Source organism: Macaca mulatta, chromosome 6, assembly GCF_049350105.2.
Source record: "Macaca mulatta isolate MMU2019108-1 chromosome 6, T2T-MMU8v2.0, whole genome shotgun sequence".
Taxonomy (NCBI): Eukaryota; Metazoa; Chordata; class Mammalia; order Primates; family Cercopithecidae; genus Macaca; species Macaca mulatta.
Window position 1 is genome coordinate 143,632,351 of NC_133411.1, and position 20,811 is coordinate 143,653,161.

The 20,811-nt window shown below is 42.4% G+C and overlaps 1 protein-coding gene and 1 pseudogene across 2 annotated transcripts in view; both read left to right on the plus strand.

Annotated features, from left to right (window-relative positions):
* Window positions 1-19,252, plus strand: part of SEC24A (SEC24 homolog A, COPII coat complex component) — an 80,243-nt gene extending 60,991 nt beyond the window's left edge. For both annotated transcript variants that reach the window (XM_001109620.4, XM_078005193.1), the window contains 5 exons: window positions 6,101-6,238; window positions 8,591-8,695; window positions 11,808-11,900; window positions 14,599-14,702; window positions 16,326-19,252. In XM_001109620.4, coding sequence (XP_001109620.2) covers window positions 6,101-6,238; window positions 8,591-8,695; window positions 11,808-11,900; window positions 14,599-14,702; window positions 16,326-16,440 — 555 coding nt within the window. In that variant the 3' untranslated portion in view covers window positions 16,441-19,252. The remainder of the gene's footprint in view (window positions 1-6,100; window positions 6,239-8,590; window positions 8,696-11,807; window positions 11,901-14,598; window positions 14,703-16,325) is intronic.
* Window positions 6,559-6,658, plus strand: LOC114679064 (U6 spliceosomal RNA; annotated as a pseudogene).
* Window positions 19,253-20,811: the final 1,559 nt, after the last annotated feature.

Here is a 20,811-nt window from a genome sequence, read left to right on the forward strand (position 1 = left end):
TGCACCACCACACCTCGCTAATTTTTGTATTTTTAGTAGAGACGGGGTTTCCCCATGTTGGCCAGGCTGGTTTTGAACTCCTGACCTCAATGATCCACTGGCCTCGGCCTCACAAATTGCTGGGATTACAGGCGTGAGCTACCACACCTGGCCTGCATCTTGTCTGTATTTTTCCTAAACTCTGGGATCTACTTGTCTGTTGTGTATAGTTTTTTCCAGGTGAGAAGAGCAACTCATTACTTTCTAGTAGGAGTGGCTTTTGAATCTACAGTTCTTTTTTTTTTTTTTTTTGAGATGGAGTTTCACACTGTTGTCCGGGCTAGAGTGCAGTGTCGTGATCTTGGCTCATTGCAACCTCCACCTCCTGGATTCAAGTGATTCTCCTGCCTCAGCCTCCAGAGTAGCTGGGATTACAGGCACCCGCCACCATGCCTAGCTAATTTTTTGTATTTTTAGTAGAGACAGGGTTTCACTATGTTGGCCATTCTGGTCTTGAACTCCTGACCTTGTGATCTCTGCCTTCCATGGCCTCCCAAAGTACTGGGATTACAGGCATGAGCCACCGTGCCCAACCTCTAGTTCTCACTTCTCTAATTCAAATTACGTATTTCCATTTCTGAATATAAGTACACAGATTACATAAATATTTAATTTTTTTTTTTTTTGAGACAGAGTCTGGCTCTTGTTGCCCAGGCTGGAGTGCAATGGCACAATCTCGGTTCACTGCAGCCTTCGCCTCCCAGGTTCAAGTAATTCTCCTGCCTCAGCCTCCCAAGTAGCTGGTATTATAGGCGTGCACCACCACGTCTTGCTAATTTTGTATTTTTAGTAAAGACGGGGTTTCACCACGTTCGTAAGGCTGGTTTCAAACTCCTGACCTCATGATCCGCCCACCTTGGCCTCCCAAATTGTTGGGATTACAGCCATGAGCCACTGTGCCTGGCAGATATTTAAATTTTAACATTTAAAAATCTGAGCTCGGCCGGGCACAGTGGCTCACGCCTATAATCCCAGCACTTTGGGAGGCTGAGGCGGGTAGATCACGAGGTCAGGAGATCGAGACCATCCTGGCTAACACAGTGAAACCCCGTCTCTACTAAAGAATACAAAAAATTAGCAGGGCATGGTGGCGAGCGCCTGTAGTCCCAGTTACTCAGGAGGCTGAGGCAGGAGAATGGCGTGAACCCAGGAGGCGGAGGTTGCAGTGAGCCGAGATTGCACCACTGCACTCCAGCCTGGGTGACAGAGCGAGACTCCTTCTCTTAAAATATAAATTAAATAAATAAAAGCTCATGTTGGCCAGGTGCCGTGGTTCATACCTATAACCCAATATACTTTGAGAGGCCAAGGTAGAAGGATTGCTTAAAGCTAGAGGTTTGAGACCAGCCTGGGCAAGAAAGCAAGAATGTCTCTATTAAAAATTTTGTTTAATTTTTTAAATTAAGAAACAACTCATGTTAAAAATGCACCTGAAGAAGCATTCCAGATTCCAGAACTGTTCAAGGACTGCTGGCTGGGCACAGTGGCTCATGCCTGTAATCCTAGCACCTTGGGAGGCCAAGGCGGGAGGGTCGATTGCTTGAGTCTAGGAGTTTGAGACCAGCCTGGACAACATAGTGAAATTCCACCCCTACAAAAAAATTTTTTTAATAAGAAAAATAAAGGACTGCTCTGCATCTTTTTTTTTTTTTTTTTTTTTTTTTTTTAAGTCTTGCTATGTCGCCAGGCTGGAGTGGCAGTGGCGATCTCGGCTCACTGCGACCTCAGCCTCCTGAGTAGCTAGGATTACAGGTGTGCACCACCACACCTCGCTAATTTTTGTATTTTTAGTAGAGACGGGGTTTCCCCATGTTGGCCAGGCTGGTTTTGAACTCCTGACCTCAATGATCCACTGGCCTCGGCCTCACAAATTGCTGGGATTACAGGCGTGAGCTACCACACCTGGCCTGCATCTTGTCTGTATTTTTCCTAAACTCTGGGATCTACTTGTCTGTTGTGTATAGTTTTTTCCAGGTGAGAAGAGCAACTCATTACTTTCTAGTAGGAGTGGCTTTTGAATCTACAGTTCTTTTTTTTTTTTTTTTTGAGATGGAGTTTCACACTGTTGTCCGGGCTAGAGTGCAGTGTCGTGATCTTGGCTCATTGCAACCTCCACCTCCTGGATTCAAGTGATTCTCCTGCCTCAGCCTCCAGAGTAGCTGGGATTACAGGCACCCGCCACCATGCCTAGCTAATTTTTTGTATTTTTAGTAGAGACAGGGTTTCACTATGTTGGCCATTCTGGTCTTGAACTCCTGACCTTGTGATCTCTGCCTTCCATGGCCTCCCAAAGTACTGGGATTACAGGCATGAGCCACCGTGCCCAACCTCTAGTTCTCACTTCTCTAATTCAAATTACGTATTTCCATTTCTGAATATAAGTACACAGATTACATAAATATTTAATTTTTTTTTTTTTTGAGACAGAGTCTGGCTCTTGTTGCCCAGGCTGGAGTGCAATGGCACAATCTCGGTTCACTGCAGCCTTCGCCTCCCAGGTTCAAGTAATTCTCCTGCCTCAGCCTCCCAAGTAGCTGGTATTATAGGCGTGCACCACCACGTCTTGCTAATTTTGTATTTTTAGTAAAGACGGGGTTTCACCACGTTCGTAAGGCTGGTTTCAAACTCCTGACCTCATGATCCGCCCACCTTGGCCTCCCAAATTGTTGGGATTACAGCCATGAGCCACTGTGCCTGGCAGATATTTAAATTTTAACATTTAAAAATCTGAGCTCGGCCGGGCACAGTGGCTCACGCCTATAATCCCAGCACTTTGGGAGGCTGAGGCGGGTAGATCACGAGGTCAGGAGATCGAGACCATCCTGGCTAACACAGTGAAACCCCGTCTCTACTAAAGAATACAAAAAATTAGCAGGGCATGGTGGCGAGCGCCTGTAGTCCCAGTTACTCAGGAGGCTGAGGCAGGAGAATGGCGTGAACCCAGGAAGCGGAGGTTGCAGTGAGCCGAGATTGTGCCACTGCACTCCAGCCTGGGTGACAGAGCAAGACTCCGTCTCAAAAAAAAAAAAAAAAAGGCCGGGCACGGTGGCTCACGCCTGTAATCCCAGCACTTTGGGAGGCCGAGACGGGTGGATCATGAGGTCAGGAGATCGAGGCCATCCTGGCTAACACAGTGAAACCCCGTCTCTACTAAAAATACAAAAAATTAGCAGGGCATAGTGGCGGGCACCTGTAGTCCCAGCTACTCGGGAGGCTGAGGCAGGAGAATGACGTGAACCCGGGAGGCGGAGTTTGCAGTGAGCCGAGATCGTGCCACCGCACTCCAGCCTGGGTAACAGAGTGAGACTCCGTCTCAAAAAAAAAAAAAAAAAAATCTGAGCTCTTCTTTCTCCTTCAGGCCTTTCTTGAAATGCTTTATTCTAAAGCCTACGTTCTTTGATCTTCCCCATTTATTTTATTTTTATTTTTTTTTTTTTTTGAGACGGAGTCTCGCTGTGTCGCCCAGGCTGGAGTGCAGTGGCCCGATCTCGGCTCACTGAAAGCTCCGCCTCCCAGGTTCACACCATTCTCCCGCCTCAGCCTCCGAGTAGCTGGGACTACAGGCGCCCGCCACCACGCCCGACTAGTTTTTTGTATTTTTAGTAGAGACGGGGTTTCACCGTGTTAGCCAGGATGGTCTCGATCTCCTGACCTCGTGATCCACCCGCCTCAGCCTCCCAAAGTGCTGGGATTACAGGCTTGAGCCACCGCGCCCGGCCGATCTTCCCCATTTAATATGCAACACCCTAATCCCACCCCATCCCACACCATCCTGATACCTTTAATCACTCTTACCTCCTGTATTTTTCCTATAGCATTTATCATCGACATACCACATATTTTGCTTATTTTTTATTCTTCCCTTAATAGGATGTAAACTTTATGAGGACAAGGATTTTTATCTTTTTCATTCATGTTTTTGTCCTAGCAGTTAGAACCGTTCCTAGTATATAATAGACACTCAGGAAACATTTTTTAAATGAATAGATGGAACTTTGTTTCTTCCATTAAAATCTTAAGAGCTTTTATAATCTTCCTTTAATGTAGGCAGTGTATTTTTTTTTTTTTTTTTTTGAGACAGTCTCACTCTGTCGCCCAGGCTGGAGTGCAGTGACATAATTTCTGCTCACTGCAATCTCCACCTCTTAGGTTCAAGTGATTCTCCTGCCTCAGCCTCCTGAGTAGCTGGGATTACAGGCATGTACCACTATGCCCGGCTAATGTTTTGTATTTTTAGTAGAGATGGGATTTCACCATGCTGGTCAGGCTGGTCTCGAACTCCTGACCTTGTGATGCACCTGCCTCGGCCTCCCAAAGTGTTGGGATTAAAGGTGTGAGCCACAGCACTCGGCTCAGTGTACTTGTTTTAATACATAATTTCATTATTATTTTCTCTCTGCCTATTTTACTCCTTTCCATCAATTGGAATACTTAAAACCTTACCCACAACTGGCTGGGCGCAGTGGCTCACGCCTGTAATCCCAGCACTTTAGGAGGCCAAGGCGGGCGGATCATGAGGTCAGGAGTTCAAGACCAGCCTGAACAACATGCTGAAACCTGGTCTCTACTAAAAATACAAAAAAAAAAAAAAGAAAAAGATAAAACCAGGCGTGGTTGCACGCACCTGTAATCCCACCTACTCAGGAGGCTGAGGCAGGAGAATCGCTTGAACCCAGGAGGCAGAGGTTGCAGTGTGCAGAGATCGAACAGCACTACACTCCAGCCTGGGCGACAGAGGGAGACTCTGTCTCAAAAACAAAAAAAAACAAAAAAAAAACCTTACCCATATCTTTTTTCTTCTCCATTTTTATCTCTGTAAAGAAAATAATAACAGTTAAATATCATAGTTACTTATTAACTCATTTTACTAAGAAGCTTTCCTCATTTGTAGTAGTATTATGATTTCTTGTTTATTAGTATTCTTTGTTATATTGTTTGTATGGTGGGAGAATCAATGACAGCTGCCATTAATCATTCACCCAGCACTTATGGACCATTTAGTGCAGGGTTCTAAGTGCACTACCTCCGGACCACGGACTGGTACCAGTGGGTGGCCTGTTAGGAACTGAGCCACACAGCAGGAGGTGACCAGTAGGTGAGGGAGCATTACTGCCTGAGCTCTGCCTCCTGTCAGATAAGTGGCAGCATTAGATTCTCATAGGAGCACCAACCATATTGTGAACTGCGCATGCGAGAGATCTAGGTTGCATGCTCCTTATGAGAATAATGTCTGATGATAAGAGGTGGAACAGTTTCATCCCAAAATCATCCTCCACTGTGTCCCCACCAGTCTGTGGAAAAATTGTCCTCCATGAAACCAGTCCCTGGTATGAAAAAGGACCACTGACGTAATGGATATCTTTTTGGTCCTTCATGTGTGCCTTTACTTTGTCATCTGCAATATAACTTCATCCTTCCTATGGTGTTGCTTGGATTGTTACATCATTATCATGATCATTATATGATAGATAGAGTGTTTTGATCTATTTTATCAACTAGGAAACAGACACCGTGGAGATCAGATAACTTTGCCATGGTCAGTTAGTTAATTTCAAAAGACTTTTAGGTGGGGCTATAGCTACAGTTTAATAGATGTGTGTGACTTTTTTTTTTTTTTTTTTTTTTGAGACGGAGTCTCACTCTGTTGCCCAGGCTGGAGTGCAGTGGCTGGATCTCAGCTCACTGCAAGCTCCGCCTCCTGAGTTTAGGCCATTCTCCTGCCTCAGCCTCCCGAGTAGCTGGGACTACAGGCGCCCGCCACCTCGCCCGGCTAGCTTTTTGTATTTTTTTAGTAGAGACGGGATTTCACCGTGTTAGCCAGGATGGTCTCGATCTCCTGACCTCGTCATCCGCCCGTCTCGGCCTCCCAAAGTGCTGGGATTACAGGCTTGAGCCACCGCGCCTGGCGTGCGTGACTTCTTAAAAAAGATACTTTAAAAAAATTGACAGTAAATTTGTGAATTCTCTCTGAAAATATTCTTTTAACAACTGGCATTTTAAAAAATCTGGATGTATTTTTAAAATATCTTCTTTTGTGGGGAATGGGGGTTTTCTGTTACAGAAATCATTCCAGACTGGGACAAATGCACGTCTAGATGAACGCATTTTTGCTATGTGTCAAGTGAAAAACCAGCCCTTGGTTTACCTTATGCTCACAACTCATCCCAGTTTGTATAGAGTTGACAATCTCTCAGATGAGGTAAGATGGATTGCTTTTTTGTGGCTTTTACTTGAGGATTAGTAAGCCTAATCATAGTCCAGTACAGAAATGAGGAATGGTTTGTTTATTATTTGCTTTATCTTTTATTTTATTTTATTTTTTTTTTTTTTTTGTGGCTAGGTCTGAGTAAAGAAATTTTAGTATAGGGAAGCTCCTAAAAATAATGCCTTTACGTTTCTTAAAATACCATTTGTAGAGCAGATCTAAGAAATGGAAAGATTGTAAAATTGACCAGAGCACCTTTATTCAAACAAATTGATCTTTTAACAACTGACATTTTAAAAGTTCTCGGTGTATTTTTGCTCACTTCAGCAGCAAATATACTAAAATTGGAATGATACAGAGAAGATTAGCATGGCCCCTGTGCAAGGATGACACACAAATTCATGACGCATTTTTAGGAACAGAAAACCAAACACCGCATGTTCTCACTTATAAGCGGGACTTGAACAATGAGAACACATGGACACAGGGAGGGGAATATCACACACTGGGGACTGTCAGGGAGTGGGGACAAGGGGAAGGAGAGCATTAGTACAAATACCTAATGCATGCGGGGCTTAATACCCAGATGACAGGTTGATGGGTGCAGCAAAACACCATGGCACACGTATACCTATATATCAAATCTGCACATTCTGCACATGTGTATCAGAACTTAAAGTATTTTTAAAAAAAATTTCTAGGTGTATTTTTAAAATATCTTTTCTGGGGGATGGGGGTTTTTTGTTACAGAAATCATTCCAGACTGGAACAAGTGCACATCTAGATCTGAGAGTGAAATTAAATCTGAACACCCAGTTCAATGTAACAGTGTCCTTGAATTAAAGAAAAAATATTTATCTAAATTGTAACATTGTTTTCCTTTGGTAGAAATTTACCAGAATTAAAGTCACAAGAATGAAAATGTTAAATCATAATCTTTCTAAAATTGTGATCAAGTTAAGATATAGATTTTGGAAATAATGTTTCGGTTAAAAACGTTTCAGGCCAGGCACAGTGGCTCATGCCTGTAATCCCAGCACTTTGGGAGGCCGAGGCGGGTGGATCATGAGGTCAGGAGTTCAAGACTAGCCTGGACAAGATGGTGAAACCCTGTCTCTACTAAAAATACAAAACACAAAAAAATTAGCCCGCCATGGTGGCGGGTGCCTGTAATCCCAGCTACTCGGGAGGCTGAGGCAGAGAATTGCTTGAACCCAGGAGGCAGAGGTTGCAGTGAGCCAAGATTATGCCACTACACTCCAGCCTGGGTGACAGAGTGAGACTCCGTCTTAAAAAAAAAAAAAAAAAAAAAACCTTTGAAAATTTAAAGAATTTATTATGTGGGCCAGGCGCGGTGGCTTTATGCCTGTAATCCAGCATTGTGGGAGGCCGAGGCAAGTGGATCACCTGAGGTCAGGAGTTCAAGACCAGCCTGACCAACATGGCGAAACCCCGTCTCTACTAAAAATACAAAAATTAGCTGGGCGTGATGATGCATGCCTGTAATCCCGGGTACTCGGGAGGCTGAGGCAGGAGAATTGCTTGAACCCAGGAGGCAGAGGTCGTGGTGAGCCGAGATCGTGCCATCGTACTCCAGCCTGAGTGACAACAGAGCAAGATTCCATCTCCAAAAAAAAAAAGAAAAAGAATTTAAGATATTTTACATATATAAAAGAAAATTGCCTATGAAATTTGAGGTAACTTTTTTTTTTCTTTTTTTTTTGAGATGGAGTTTCGCACTTGTTGCCCAGGCTGGAGTGCAATGGAGCGATCTTGGCTCACCACAGCCTCCGCCTTCTGGGTTTAAGCAATTCTCCTGCCTCAGCCTCCCGAGTAGCTGGGATTACAGGCGTGCACCACCACATCTTGCTAATTTTGTATTTTTAGTAAAGACGGGGTTTCACCATGTTCGTAAGGCTGGTTTCAAACTCCTAACCTCAAGTGAGCCACCCACCTCAGCCTCCCAAAGTGCTAGAATTACAGGGGTGAGCCACTGTGGTGGCCTATTGCATTCTTTTTTTGAAACAAGGGTTAAGATCAGAAGTTAACGGCCAGGCATGGTAAATCACAACTGTAATCCCAGCACTTTGGGAGACTGAGGCAGGTGGATCACCTAAAGTCAGGTGTTTGAGACCAGCCTGGCCAACATGGTGAAACCCCTTCTCTACTGAAAATAAATGATAACTATTTCATCATCTTCTTTATATTTAAATATGAATAATTCTGATTTACCTAAGCAAGGCCCAAACTTGTAGAGGTAACATTCATTTAATTTTTTGTTGTTATTTAATTGTGACTCCATATTTTCTATATTTAAAACCTTTACTCTTTTACTTAATTTCTCAGGGAGCACTCAACATCAGTGATAGAACCATACCTCAACCCCCCATTCTTCAGCTTTCAGTGGAGAAGCTTAGCAGAGATGGAGCTTTCCTCATGGATGCAGGCTCTGTAAGTAGTTTGACTTATCCTGACCCTCACTGCAGACTACTATACTGTTTTAATTTAGCATTTGGTTTCATTCCCTTTAATATCTCTTCCTGAACAGATTTCATATTTTAACCTATATACAGTCATACACTGATTAATGATGTGTAAGTCACAGCTTATATGATGGTGATCCCATAAGATTTATAATGGAGCTGAAGAATTCCTATCATTTAGTATTTACTATACTATATTTTTTTATTATTGCTTTGGAATGTACTCCTACTTAACTTTTTAAAAAGTTAACCTCAGGCAGGTCCTTGAGGAGATATTCTAAAAGAAGATCTTGTTATCATAGGAGATGACAGCTCTATGCATGTTATTGCCCCTGAAGACCTTCCAATGTGACAAGGTGTGGAGGTGGAAGACAGCGAGATTGATGATCTTGACGCTGTATAGGCCTAGGCTAATGTGTGTTTGTGTTTCAGTATTTAACAAAACAATTTAAAAAGTAAAAAATTTAAAAAATTTTAAACATAGGGCCGGGCATGGTGGCTCACACCTATAATCCCAGCACTTTGGGAGGCCGAGGCGGGCAGATCATTTGAGATCAGGAGTTCAAGACCAGCCTGACCAACATGGTGAAAATCTCTACTAAAAATACAAAGAAATTAGCCAGGTGTGGTGGTGTATGCCTGTAATCCTAGCTACTTGGGAGGCTGAGGCAGGAGAATCACTTGAACCCAGGAGGCAGAGGTTGCAGTGAGCCAAGATTGCACCACTGCACTCTAGCCTGGGCAACAGAGCAAGACTGTCTCAAAAAAAAACCTTTTTTTTTAATAGAAAAATGCTTATAGAACAAGGATATAAAGAATATTTTTGTGCAACTGTACAATGTGTGTTTTAAGCTAAGTGTTATTACAAAAGACTCAAAAAAAAATTAAAAGAAGTTGACCGGGCATGGCGGCTTATGCCTGTAATTACAGCACTTTAGGATGCCAAGGCAGGCGGATTGCTTGAGGTCAGGACTTCGAGACCAGCCTGGGCAACATGGTGAAACCCTGTCTCTACTCAAAATACAAATATTAGCCAGGCGTGGTGGCTCAAGGCTGTGTCTTAGCAACTCAGAAGGCTGAGCTGGGGAGCCTGAGGCTGCAGTAAGCTGAGATCACACCACTGCACTCCAGCCTGGGCAACAAAGTGAGACCTAGTCTCAAAAAAAAAAGGTTGGCCGGGCCCAGTGGCTCACGCCTGTAATCCCAGCCTTTTCAGTGGCCGAGGAGAGCAATTGCTTGAGCCCAGGAATTTGAGAACAGCCTGGGCAACATGGCAAAACTCCGTCTCTACTCAAAATACAAAAATCAGCCAGGCGTGGTCACGTGCACCTCTAATACCAGCTACTTGGGAGGCTGAGGTGGGAAGATCACCTGAGCCCAGGAGGTTGAGGCTGCAGTGAGCTGAGATCATACCACTGCACTCCAGCCTGGGCATCAGAACAAGGCCCTGTCTCAAAAAAAAAAAAAAAAGAAAAAAAAACTAAAAGAGGCTGGGTGTGGTGATCCACACCTATAATCCCAACACTTAGGGAGGCCAAGGCAGGCGGATCACCTGAGGTCGGGAGTTTGAGACCAGCCTGACCAACATGGAGAAACCCTGTCTCTACTAAAAATACAAAATTAGCCAGGTGTGGTGGTACATGCCTGTAATCCCAGCTACTTGGGAGGCTGAGACAGGAGAATCACTTGAACCTGGGAGGCAGAGGTTGTGGTGAGCCAAGATTGTGCCATTGCACTCCAGCCTGGGCAACAAGAGTGAAACTCCATCTCAAAAAAAAAAATTAAAAGAAGTTCATAAAGTTATAGTAAACTGGGCCGGGTATGGTGGCTCAAGCCTGTAATCCCAGCACTTTGGGAGGCCGAGGCGGGCAGATCACAAGGTCAGGAGATCGAGACTATCCTGGCTAACACGGTGAAACCCCGTCTCTACTAAAAATATAAAAAATGAGCCAGGCGTGGTGGCGGGCGCCTGTAGTCCCAGCTACTCAGGAGGCTGAGGCAGGAGAATGGCGTGAACCCGGGAGGTGGAGCTTGCAGTGAGCCGAGATCGCGCCACTGCACTCCAGCCTGGGCGACAGAGCAACACTCTGTCTCAAAAAAAAAAAAAAAAAAGTTATAGTAAACTAAGGTTAATTATTGAAGAAAGAAATTTCATATATATATCTAGTGTAGCCTAAATGTACAGTGTTTGTAAAGTTTATAGCAGTGTCCAGTAATGTCCTAGGCCTTTACATTCACTCACCACTCACTGACTCACCCAGAGCAACTTTTAGTTTTGTGCGCTCCATTCGTGGTAAGTGCCCTATACAGGTGTAATGTTTATCCCTTCTACCATATTTTTACTATACCTTTCCTATGTTTAGATCCACAAATACTTAGCATTGTGTTATAGTTGCCTCAGTATTCAGTAACAACCTATAGAGGTTTGTAGCCTAGATACAGTAGACTATACCATTAAGGCTTGTGTAAATACACTCTATGATGTTCACACAACGAAATCACATAACAAAACGTTTCTCAGCATGTATCCCAGTGTTCAGTGATTCATGACAGTACATTTGTCTGCCACCTTCCCCCTCCATATCCTTGTTTCATGCCAAGCATAAAATGTCTCATCAGGTAAATACTAATTACTATTCAGTTAAAGGCTGTACAATCTCACTAAATATATTTACCTTTTTGACCTTTTAAAATATACTCAGGCTGGGTGCGGTGGGTCACACCTGTAATCCCAGCACTTTGGGAGGCTGAGGCAGGCAGATCTCTTGAGGTCAGGAGTTCAAGACTAGCCTGGCCAACATGGCGAAACCCCATCTCTACTAAAAATACAAAAATTAGCTGGGCATGATGGCACATGCCTGTAGTTCCAGCTACTCTGGAGGCTGAGGTGGGAAATTGCTTGAACCCAGGAGGCGGAGGTTGCAGTGAGCTGAGATTGCACCATTGCACTCCAGCCTGGGTGACAGAGTAAGACCCTATCTCACAAATATATATATATAAAATAAAAATAAAATATATTCACTCAACAGACTCACCTTTAGGTATGCTACTTCTCAAAATAATTTTATTCCTGTCCCTAGGTACTGATGCTTTGGGTTGGCAAAAATTGTACACAGAATTTTCTCAGCCAAGTTCTAGGAGTTCAAAACTATGCATCGATTCCACAGCCTATGGTAAGACTCTTTTATTATAGTGATTATAAAGGGCATTTCAAAGGTGGCAAAAACATGAATATCCCCTATTTTGATATCAGAAAATAATAACAGAATCATACCAAAAATGTTTATTGATAGGTTTTCATATTGGTGGATTCTATCACTCCATTCATAGAATCATTAGGGAATTTATGTATTTAAAAGGCAGATAGGCCAGGCGCAGCAGCTCACGCTGTAATCCCAGCACTTTGGGAGGCCAAGGTGGGCTGATCACGAGGTCAAGAAATCGAGACCATCCTGGCCAACATGGTGAAACCCTGTCTCTACTAAAAATACAAAAATTAGCTGGGTGTGGTGGCGCATGCCTGTAGTCCCAGCTACTTGGGAGGTTGAGGCAGGAGAATTGCTTGAACCCGGGAGGTGGACGTTGCAGTGAGCCAAGATTGTACCACTGCACTCCAGCCTGGAAACAGAGCAAGACTCCATCTCAAAAAAAAAAAAAAAAAAAAAAATGCCAGGCATGGTGGCTCACACTTGTAATTCCAGCACTTTGGGAAGCTGAGGTGAGTTTGAGCCCTGGAGTTTGAGACCACCCTAAGCAACATAGTGAGACCCCATAACTACAAAACATTTTTAAAATAGCTGGGCATGGTGGCACACAATTGTGGTCTTAACTACTTAGGAGGCTGAGATGGGAGGAGTGCTAGAACCTGGGAGGTTGAGGCTGGAGTGAGCAGTGATAGCACCGTTGCACTCCAGCCTGGGCAACAGAGAAAGAACCTGTCTCAAAAAATAAATAAATAAAAGACAGCTATGTCAGGATTATAGCTACGATAAGCACTGGCTTTAGGCCTTGAACAGAACTACTGGACTGGATGACTAAGCATTTTAAGTATGAGTAAATAAGAAATTGTTATATTTTTAATAATACCTGAATGAATCAATTAATTCTGGATGTCATGCTAAAACGAAGGGAAGAACTAAAAGGTTTTTTTAGATGAGGGCTTAGAAACTATGCCCAAGGGGTACCTGCTACTTGTTTTTGTAAATAAGGTTTTATTGGAACATCCATGCCTGTTCACTTATGTATTGTTTATGGCTACTTTGGTGTAGCAATGGCAAGGTTGGCCAGGCATGGTGGCTCACACCTATAATCTCAGGACTTCAAGAGGCCGAGACAGGCAAATCACCTGAGGTTGGGAGTACAAGACCAGCCTGGCCAACATGGAGAAACCCCCGTCTCAAGGCGAGGCGGGCGAATCACCTGAGGTCAGGCATTCGAGACCAGCCTGACCAGCATGGAGAAACCCCCATCTCTACTAAAAATACAAAAGTAGTCAGGCATGGTGGCACACACCTGTAATCCCAGCTACTCAGGAGAATCGCTTGAATCCAGGAGGCAGAGGTTGCGGTGAGCCAAGATTGCGCCATTGCACTCCAGCCTGGGCAACAAGTGCAAAACTCTGTCTCAAAAAATAAAAAACAATGGCAAAGTTAAGTAGTTGCAGCAGAAACCAAATGATCTTTAAGAAGTTTGCCGGCCGGGCGCGGTGGCTCACGCCTGTAATCCCAGCACTTTGGGAGGCCGAGACGGGCGGATCACGAGGTCAGGAGATCGAGACCATCCTGGCTAACACGGTGAAACCCCGTCTCTACTAAAAAATACAAAAAAAACTAGCCGGGCGAGGTGGCGGGCGCCTGTAGTCCCAGCTACTCGGGAGGCTGAGGCAGGAGAATGGCGTGAACCCGGGAGGCGGAGCTTGCAGTGAGCTGAGATCCGGCCACCGCACTCCAGCCTGGGTGACAGAGCGAGACTCCGTCTCAAAAAAAAAAAAAAAAAAGTTTGCCTACTCCTATTCTAGATTATTCGTAGAAAATTGTGGTCCCAAGTCAAGTTGCATTGGCATGACTGTAGGAATTTTTTAGGAAAGCAAAATCTCAGGACCACACCCCTGCCCCAGACCTCCTAAATTATTATCTGTAGTTCAACAAGATGATCAGGTGATTCATATACATGTTAAAAGTCAAGGCCAGGCATGGTGGCTCATACCTATTATCCCAGCAATTTGGGAGGCCGAGGTGGGCGGACTGCTTAAGCCCAAGTTCGAGACCAGCCTGAACAACATGGTGCTCAGTACTAAAACATACAAAATTTAGCTGGCAGGTAGCACATGCCTCTTATTCCAGCTACTTGGTGGGGCTGAGGTGAGATAATCACTTGAGCCTTGGGAGGCAGTGGAGGTTACAGTGAGCCATGATCACACCAGTGCACTTCAGCCTGGGCAACAGAGCAAGACCCTGTCTCAAAAAATAAATTAAATGTGAGAAGTAGGCCGGGTTCTGTGGCTCACTCCTGTAATCCCAGCACTTTGGGAGGCCGAGACAGGTGTATTGCCTGAGCCCAGGAGTTTGAAATCAGCCTGGGCAACATGGCAAAACCCTGTCTCTACAAGAAATACAAAAATTAGCCAGGTATGGTGGCATGCCCCTGTAGTCCCAACTACTCAGGAGCTAAGGTGGGAGGATCACTGGAGCCTGGAGGTTGAGACTGCAGTGAGCCATGATTATGCCACTGCCCTCCAGCCTGGCGACAGAGACCTTGTCTCAAAAAAGAAAAAAAAAAAGTAATTAAAAAAATAAAAATTTGAAAAGTACCATAGACCATACATTAGATATGTAATTAAAGTAATTGGATATTGTTGGTTTTGATTAACAGACAGACCTTCCAGAACTTGATACACCAGAATCTGCCAGAATAATAGCTTTCATCTCTTGGCTTAGAGAGCAGAGACCATTTTTCCCAATACTTTATGTAATAAGGTAAGTTGAATTTTCCATTTGCTAGTAGTAAAACAATTTGTTTGGCCTTGTCACGACCTGACAAGAGTATAGCAAAAAAAAGGAGAAGAAAGAAAAAGAATTCTTCTCAATAAATAGCAGTAAATCATGCCTTATATCCAATTATTGGAAATACTAAACTTTTTTCATTTTTAATTGACTAATAATAAGTGTATATATTTATGGGATACACTGATTTCTTGATACATGTATACATTGTGGAATGGTCAAATTAGGCTAATTAACATATTCATCTTCTCAGCCAATTATTGTTTCCTTGTGGTGAGAACATTTAAAATCCATAATTTTGCCTATTTGAAAATATACAATACGTTATTATTAACCATAGTCATACTGTGTAATAGATCACCAGAATCTATTCATCCTAACTGAAATTTTGTACCCTTTGACTAATATCTCTTCTTTCCTTCTCCACACCCACTTCCTGCCTCCTAACCTCTAATAACCATAATTCTACTTTCTACTTATATGAGTTCAACTTTTTTAGGTTCCACACATAAGTAAGATTGTGTCGTATTTGTCTCTCTGTGCCTGGTTTATTTCACTCAGCATAATGTCACAAATGACAGAATTTCCTGTTTTTTAAAGGCTGAATAGAAGTCGCCGGGTGCGGTGGCTCATGCCTGTAATCCCAGCACCTTGGGAGGCTGAGGCGGGTGGATCACCTGAGGTCAGGGGTTCGAGACCAGCCTGACCAACATGGAGAAACCCTGTCTCTACTAAAAATACAAAATTAGCCTGGCGTGGTGGCACATGCCTGTAATCCCAGCTACTCAGGAGGCTAAGGCAGGAAAATAGCTTGAACCCAGGAGGCAGAGGTTGCGGTGAGCCAGGATCGTGCCACTGCACTCCAGCCTGGGCAACAAGAGCAAAACTCCATCTCAAAAAAAAAGAAAGGCTCAGTAGAATTCCGTTGTGTATATATACAACATTTGAAAAATCCAGGCCAGGCGCGGTGGCTCAAGCCTGTAATCCAAGCACTTTGGGAGGCCGAGACGGGCAGATCACGAGGTCAGGAGATCGAGACCATGCTGGCTAACATGGTGAAACCCCGTCTCTCCTAAAAAAATACAAAAAATTAGCCAGGCGAGGTGGCGGGCGCCTGTAGTCCCAGCTCCTTGGGAGGCTGAGGCAGGAGAATGGCGTGAACCCAGGAGGCGGAGCTTGCAGTGAGCTGAGATCCGGCCACTGCACTCCACCCTGGGTGACAGAGCGAGACTCCGTCTCAAAAAAAAAAAAAAAAAAAGAAAAATCCATTCAGTTATTTCCATATCTTGGCTATTGTGATTAATGCTGCAGTGATCATGGAGTGCAGACATCTCTTTGGTATACTGATTTCAATTCCTTTGGATATAAAGTGGAATTTCTGGATCAACTATCTTAATTCCATCATACACCATAAGCTTTTCCCTTAAACAGCTTGAAATTTACATAATCAACCAAGTATTCTCAGAGAAAGCCTCTAGAAGTAACTGTTTATATAGTAAATGTTATTATGGTTATGAGAAAATCAGAAGCCTTCTGACAAGTCTGTTTATTTTACTGCTACATTTTATCTAAAATTTTTTGCCTTTTATTCCTAAGGGATGAGAGTCCAATGAAAGCAAACTTCCTTCAAAACATGATAGAAGACAGAACAGAATCTGCACTATCATATTATGAATTCCTGTTGCATATACAGCAACAAGTGAATAAATGAATGAATGAAGAAATTTGACTTATTTCTAAGGAACGTCACAGTAGTGCAGAATACCTGGAAATGTGTAATACCTTCTTTTTCTATTATGTTTGTGGACTAATGTGATGATTGAGATGTTCTCACTGTGATTTCAACAACCTATAGCAAATAAAAGACCACAGCAGAGAATCAAACATGCAACTCTGAAATACTGTATTTTTCAAATCAGAATATAGCTACATATGATACTTTTTTCTTGCCAATTATGTTTGAGTTGTTATGGATTAAAATAAGACAATATTGCAGAGGCAAAGTACATTTTATAAAATAAAGATTTCTGTGTTCTACATGTATATTTCTCTGAATTTTTGGCTGCTACATTTAAAACCTCACAAGACTGTGTTGCAGGGAAGTTACAAATTCATTGGTAGTGATGTTTTTAAAATAAAAACAATGGGAAGTAAATATAATGTAGGAAAACTAGAATTCATTCCCCACATGTTGTCTGTTTTTTTGTTTTTCTTTTTTAAGGAAGGGAAAGGATCATCATGTTGACTAAAACTAGAGTAAACTAATTCTAGTATAGCTTGAGAAAGATATGAAGAAACACATTCAAGCTTTAAAATCTGTCAGTATTCTTTATACTTGAAGAACAAAGTCACTTTGATTTGAAGTGAGAACTATCATTAGGTGGTTTTTTGATTTCCCGACGAAGACTTGGACATACTGTCTTAATCTGTAGTGAAAAGAGTTTGAGCTGTCTTCATAAACATTGGGACTGGCAATGATGATAATAGGGAGCTAAGAAACTTTAATTATGTTGATCCTTTAAGTGGATTTTGTTTGGTGCATTTCTGCTCTGGGTATGTAATAAAAATGGGGGTTTTTGGTGAAATGAGGGTGAAGAAGTGAAAGGTTTCTAAAGTACTATCCAAATACATCAGTAACATTTTTCTAAAGAGTTTGTTAAATTGGAAGTCACTCATAAGAAATATTTATTCTTGAATATGAAAACCTATTAAAGCATAAATGCTGCTGTTTGATTTGGTGGATATTAAGATTACACAGATCCAACATATTAAAGTTATGAAAGAAACTTGATTTCTGAAAATCCTTAAGAGACTGCTTTCTTGATTCAGCTAGAGAAATATAGTCAAAACTATTGAGTGAATTTTGTTTACAAATAGGTGAATTATATTTTGTGTATTTAAAGTACTGTGACATAGTATGTTTAAGAGTTTGGCTCAGTTTTCACAGATTGATTTTGTCTTATGAATTTCTTAAATATGTTCATGTATAATACTTGATCAAAATATTTTTGGGTTTTTTATTTTGTTTTAATGGGTTAGAAAATGTGTTTACAATCTTGGTCTTATATGATCACCAATGAAATAGTAACTTTCAGGTTTATATCAGTATGAGCTGACTTTAACTGAGTTGTTTGGGATAGGGAAGAAGCAGTCCCTCTACAGTATACAACTACTGCTTGCCAGCTGGATCAAAATAATCGTGTTTTATGAAAATATCTCCCTTAAGCAGTGTTAAGGTTGGTTTGCAGTGTGTAAGTGGCACATTGAACTGGAAGTTTTCTTGAAAGCGGCTTCATCTATTAAGAAGCAATTTTCAAATTGTAGCAAATTATATTATCCCCTCTTTTAAATAAACAGTCGTTACATGCTGATGTTTCTTAAAATAACTAAAATGTTCCTCTTAATGTGATTTTAAGTGGAGTTATTTGTAGGTCCTTTCTTAATAGTAGTAAAGAATCTTCTAGAGGGAAACATTTGTGCTTTTAGGGATAATCTTCCTTGTGCCTCTCACTACATCCCTAAGTGGGTATGACTCTTGTTATTACCACATGCTTTATTAGTATATTTCACAAATTTACTTTTAAATATTATTTTAGATACTGTGTAACATGTGCAATTCAGAATAATTTTATAACAGGTCATGAAAAACATAACTTTAGTTAGGATTCACAATATTTGTTCTCCACATAATGAGAGAATGAATGAGCCTTTGGAGATACTGATACAAAGCAATTATTTTTTGCAATGTTGAATGTGTTTTTTAATTTGATTCTTTTTTTTTCCCCTGATAGGGCACTACCTGCCATATCATCTTGTATTACTTTTGATGTAAAGCAACTAATATTTACACTATGCCATATTTTTTTTAATCATAGTTGTAAATTATGAAAGATCCTTGAATTTTCTACAGATCTACAACTACTAATGTAACAGACAAGGGCAATCTTGGTATTTAAATCTGAGCATGGCAGTTCTACCATAAAAAGTACTCTATTTTTCTAATTTCTAGGATTTTTAAAATAACATTTCTGTAAGTCTGACATACTAATAGTCACTCAAGCAGTACCATTTATTTTAGTTTGCATATATTTTCAGTTTTAATTTAATGTAATGTATTGAGTCTAATAGACTGTTTTGCAATAATTAGAATAAAGATTTATTTCTTCTAATCGAAGATGCATAACAGCTATTATCTAGGGGACCACCAAATGTGATTTCAAGATTTTGTTAACTATTACAAATGTAATCCTTACATAGAAATTTTAATTTTGTAAAGTAGTGTATAATATTGTAATATTAAATTCTTGTTCTCAAATTCAAATATGTATTGATCTTCAATGTGCTGTGTTAAATCTTGCTTCTCTGAAATGTTGGAGACAAGATTTGTCTTCCTTTTTACAGTTTGTAATTTTCACTGTTTTATTCCTGTAAAAAAAAAGTCACTTGTAACCCATGCAAACAATCGTTTGATCTGTGCTAACTTATCAACTTGGTTATTCAATAAAGTTAATTGAAAGAGCTTATATATAGTGACTAGTTATCTAAAGTGATATGAGCCTGGTACGGTGGCCCACACCTGTAATCCCAGCAGTTTGGGAGGCCCAGGTGTAAAGATCGCTTGAGGCCTGGAGTTGAAGAACTGTCTGGGCCAGATGGCGAAACCTTGTCTCTACAAAATAGTTTTTAAAAGTAGGCTGGGCGTGGTGGCTCAACGGCTGTAATCTGAGCATTTTGGGAGGCCAAGGCAGGTGGATCATCTGAGGTCAGGAGTTCAAGACCAGCCTGGCCAACATGGTGAAACCCCATTTCTACAAAAAATACAAAAACTTAGCCAGGCATGGTGGCATGTGCCTGTAATCCCAGCTACTCGGGAGACTGAGGCAGGAGAATCACTTGAACCCTGGCCAAGGTTGCAGTGAGCCAAGATCGCGCCACTGCACGCTAGCTTGGGGAACAAGAGCAAAACTCCACCTCAAAAAAAAAAAAAGGGCCAGGCACTGTGGCTCACTCCTGTAATCCCAAAACTTTGAGAGGCTGAGGCAGGCAGATCACCTGAGGTCAGGAGTTCAAGACCACCCTGGCCAACATGGTGAAACCATGTTTCTACTAAAAATACAAAAATTAGCTGGGCATGGTGCCGGGTGCCTGTAATCCTAACTACTTGAGAGTCTGAGGCATGAGAATTGCTTGAATTCGAGAGGCAGAGGTTGCAGGGAGCTGAGATTGTGCCACTGTACTCCAGCCTGGGCGACATAGCGAGACTCTTGTCTCAAAAAAAAAAAAAAAGGCCAGGCATGGTGGCTCACGCCTGCAATCCCAGCACTTTGGGAGGCCAAGGCAGGTGGATCACAAGGCCAGGAGTTTGAGACCAGCCTGGCCAACATAGTGAAACCCCGTCAGTACTAAAAATACAAAAAATTAGCTGGGCATGGTGGTGGGCACCTGTAACCCCAGCTACTTGGGAGGCTCAGGCAGGAGAACTGCTTGAACCTGGGAAGCAGAGGTTGCAGTGAGCCGAGATCACGCCACCGCACTCCAGCCTGGGTGACAGTGCGAGACTCAGTCTCAAAAAAAAAAAAAAAAAAAAGTGGCGGGGCATGGTGACTCACGCTTGTAGTCCCAGGTACTCAGGAGACTGAGGCGGGGGGGATCCCTTGAGACTAGGAGTGTGAAACTGCAATGAACCATGATTGTACCACTGCATGCCAGCCAGGGCAAGAAAGCAAGACCCTGTCTCTTTAAGTAAAAAGTGACATGAATAACTTGCCAATTACTAAGTAATGCTATGTTGTGCATCCAAATTATGTCAATGAAAAACTAGTGCTGAAGGTTCTTTAAATAGCCTAAGTAGATGTCTGGGAGGCCATAAACTGAATTCTTTTTTTTTTTTTTTTTTTTGAGACGGAGTCTCGCTCTGCCGCCCAGGCTGGAGTGCAGTGGCCGGATCTCAGCTCACTGCACGCTCCGCCTCCCGGGTTCACGCCATTCTCCTGCCTCAGCCTCCCGAGTAGTTGGGACTACAGGCGCCCGCCACCGCGCCCGGCTAGTTTTTTGTATTTTTTAGTAGAGACGGGGTTTCACC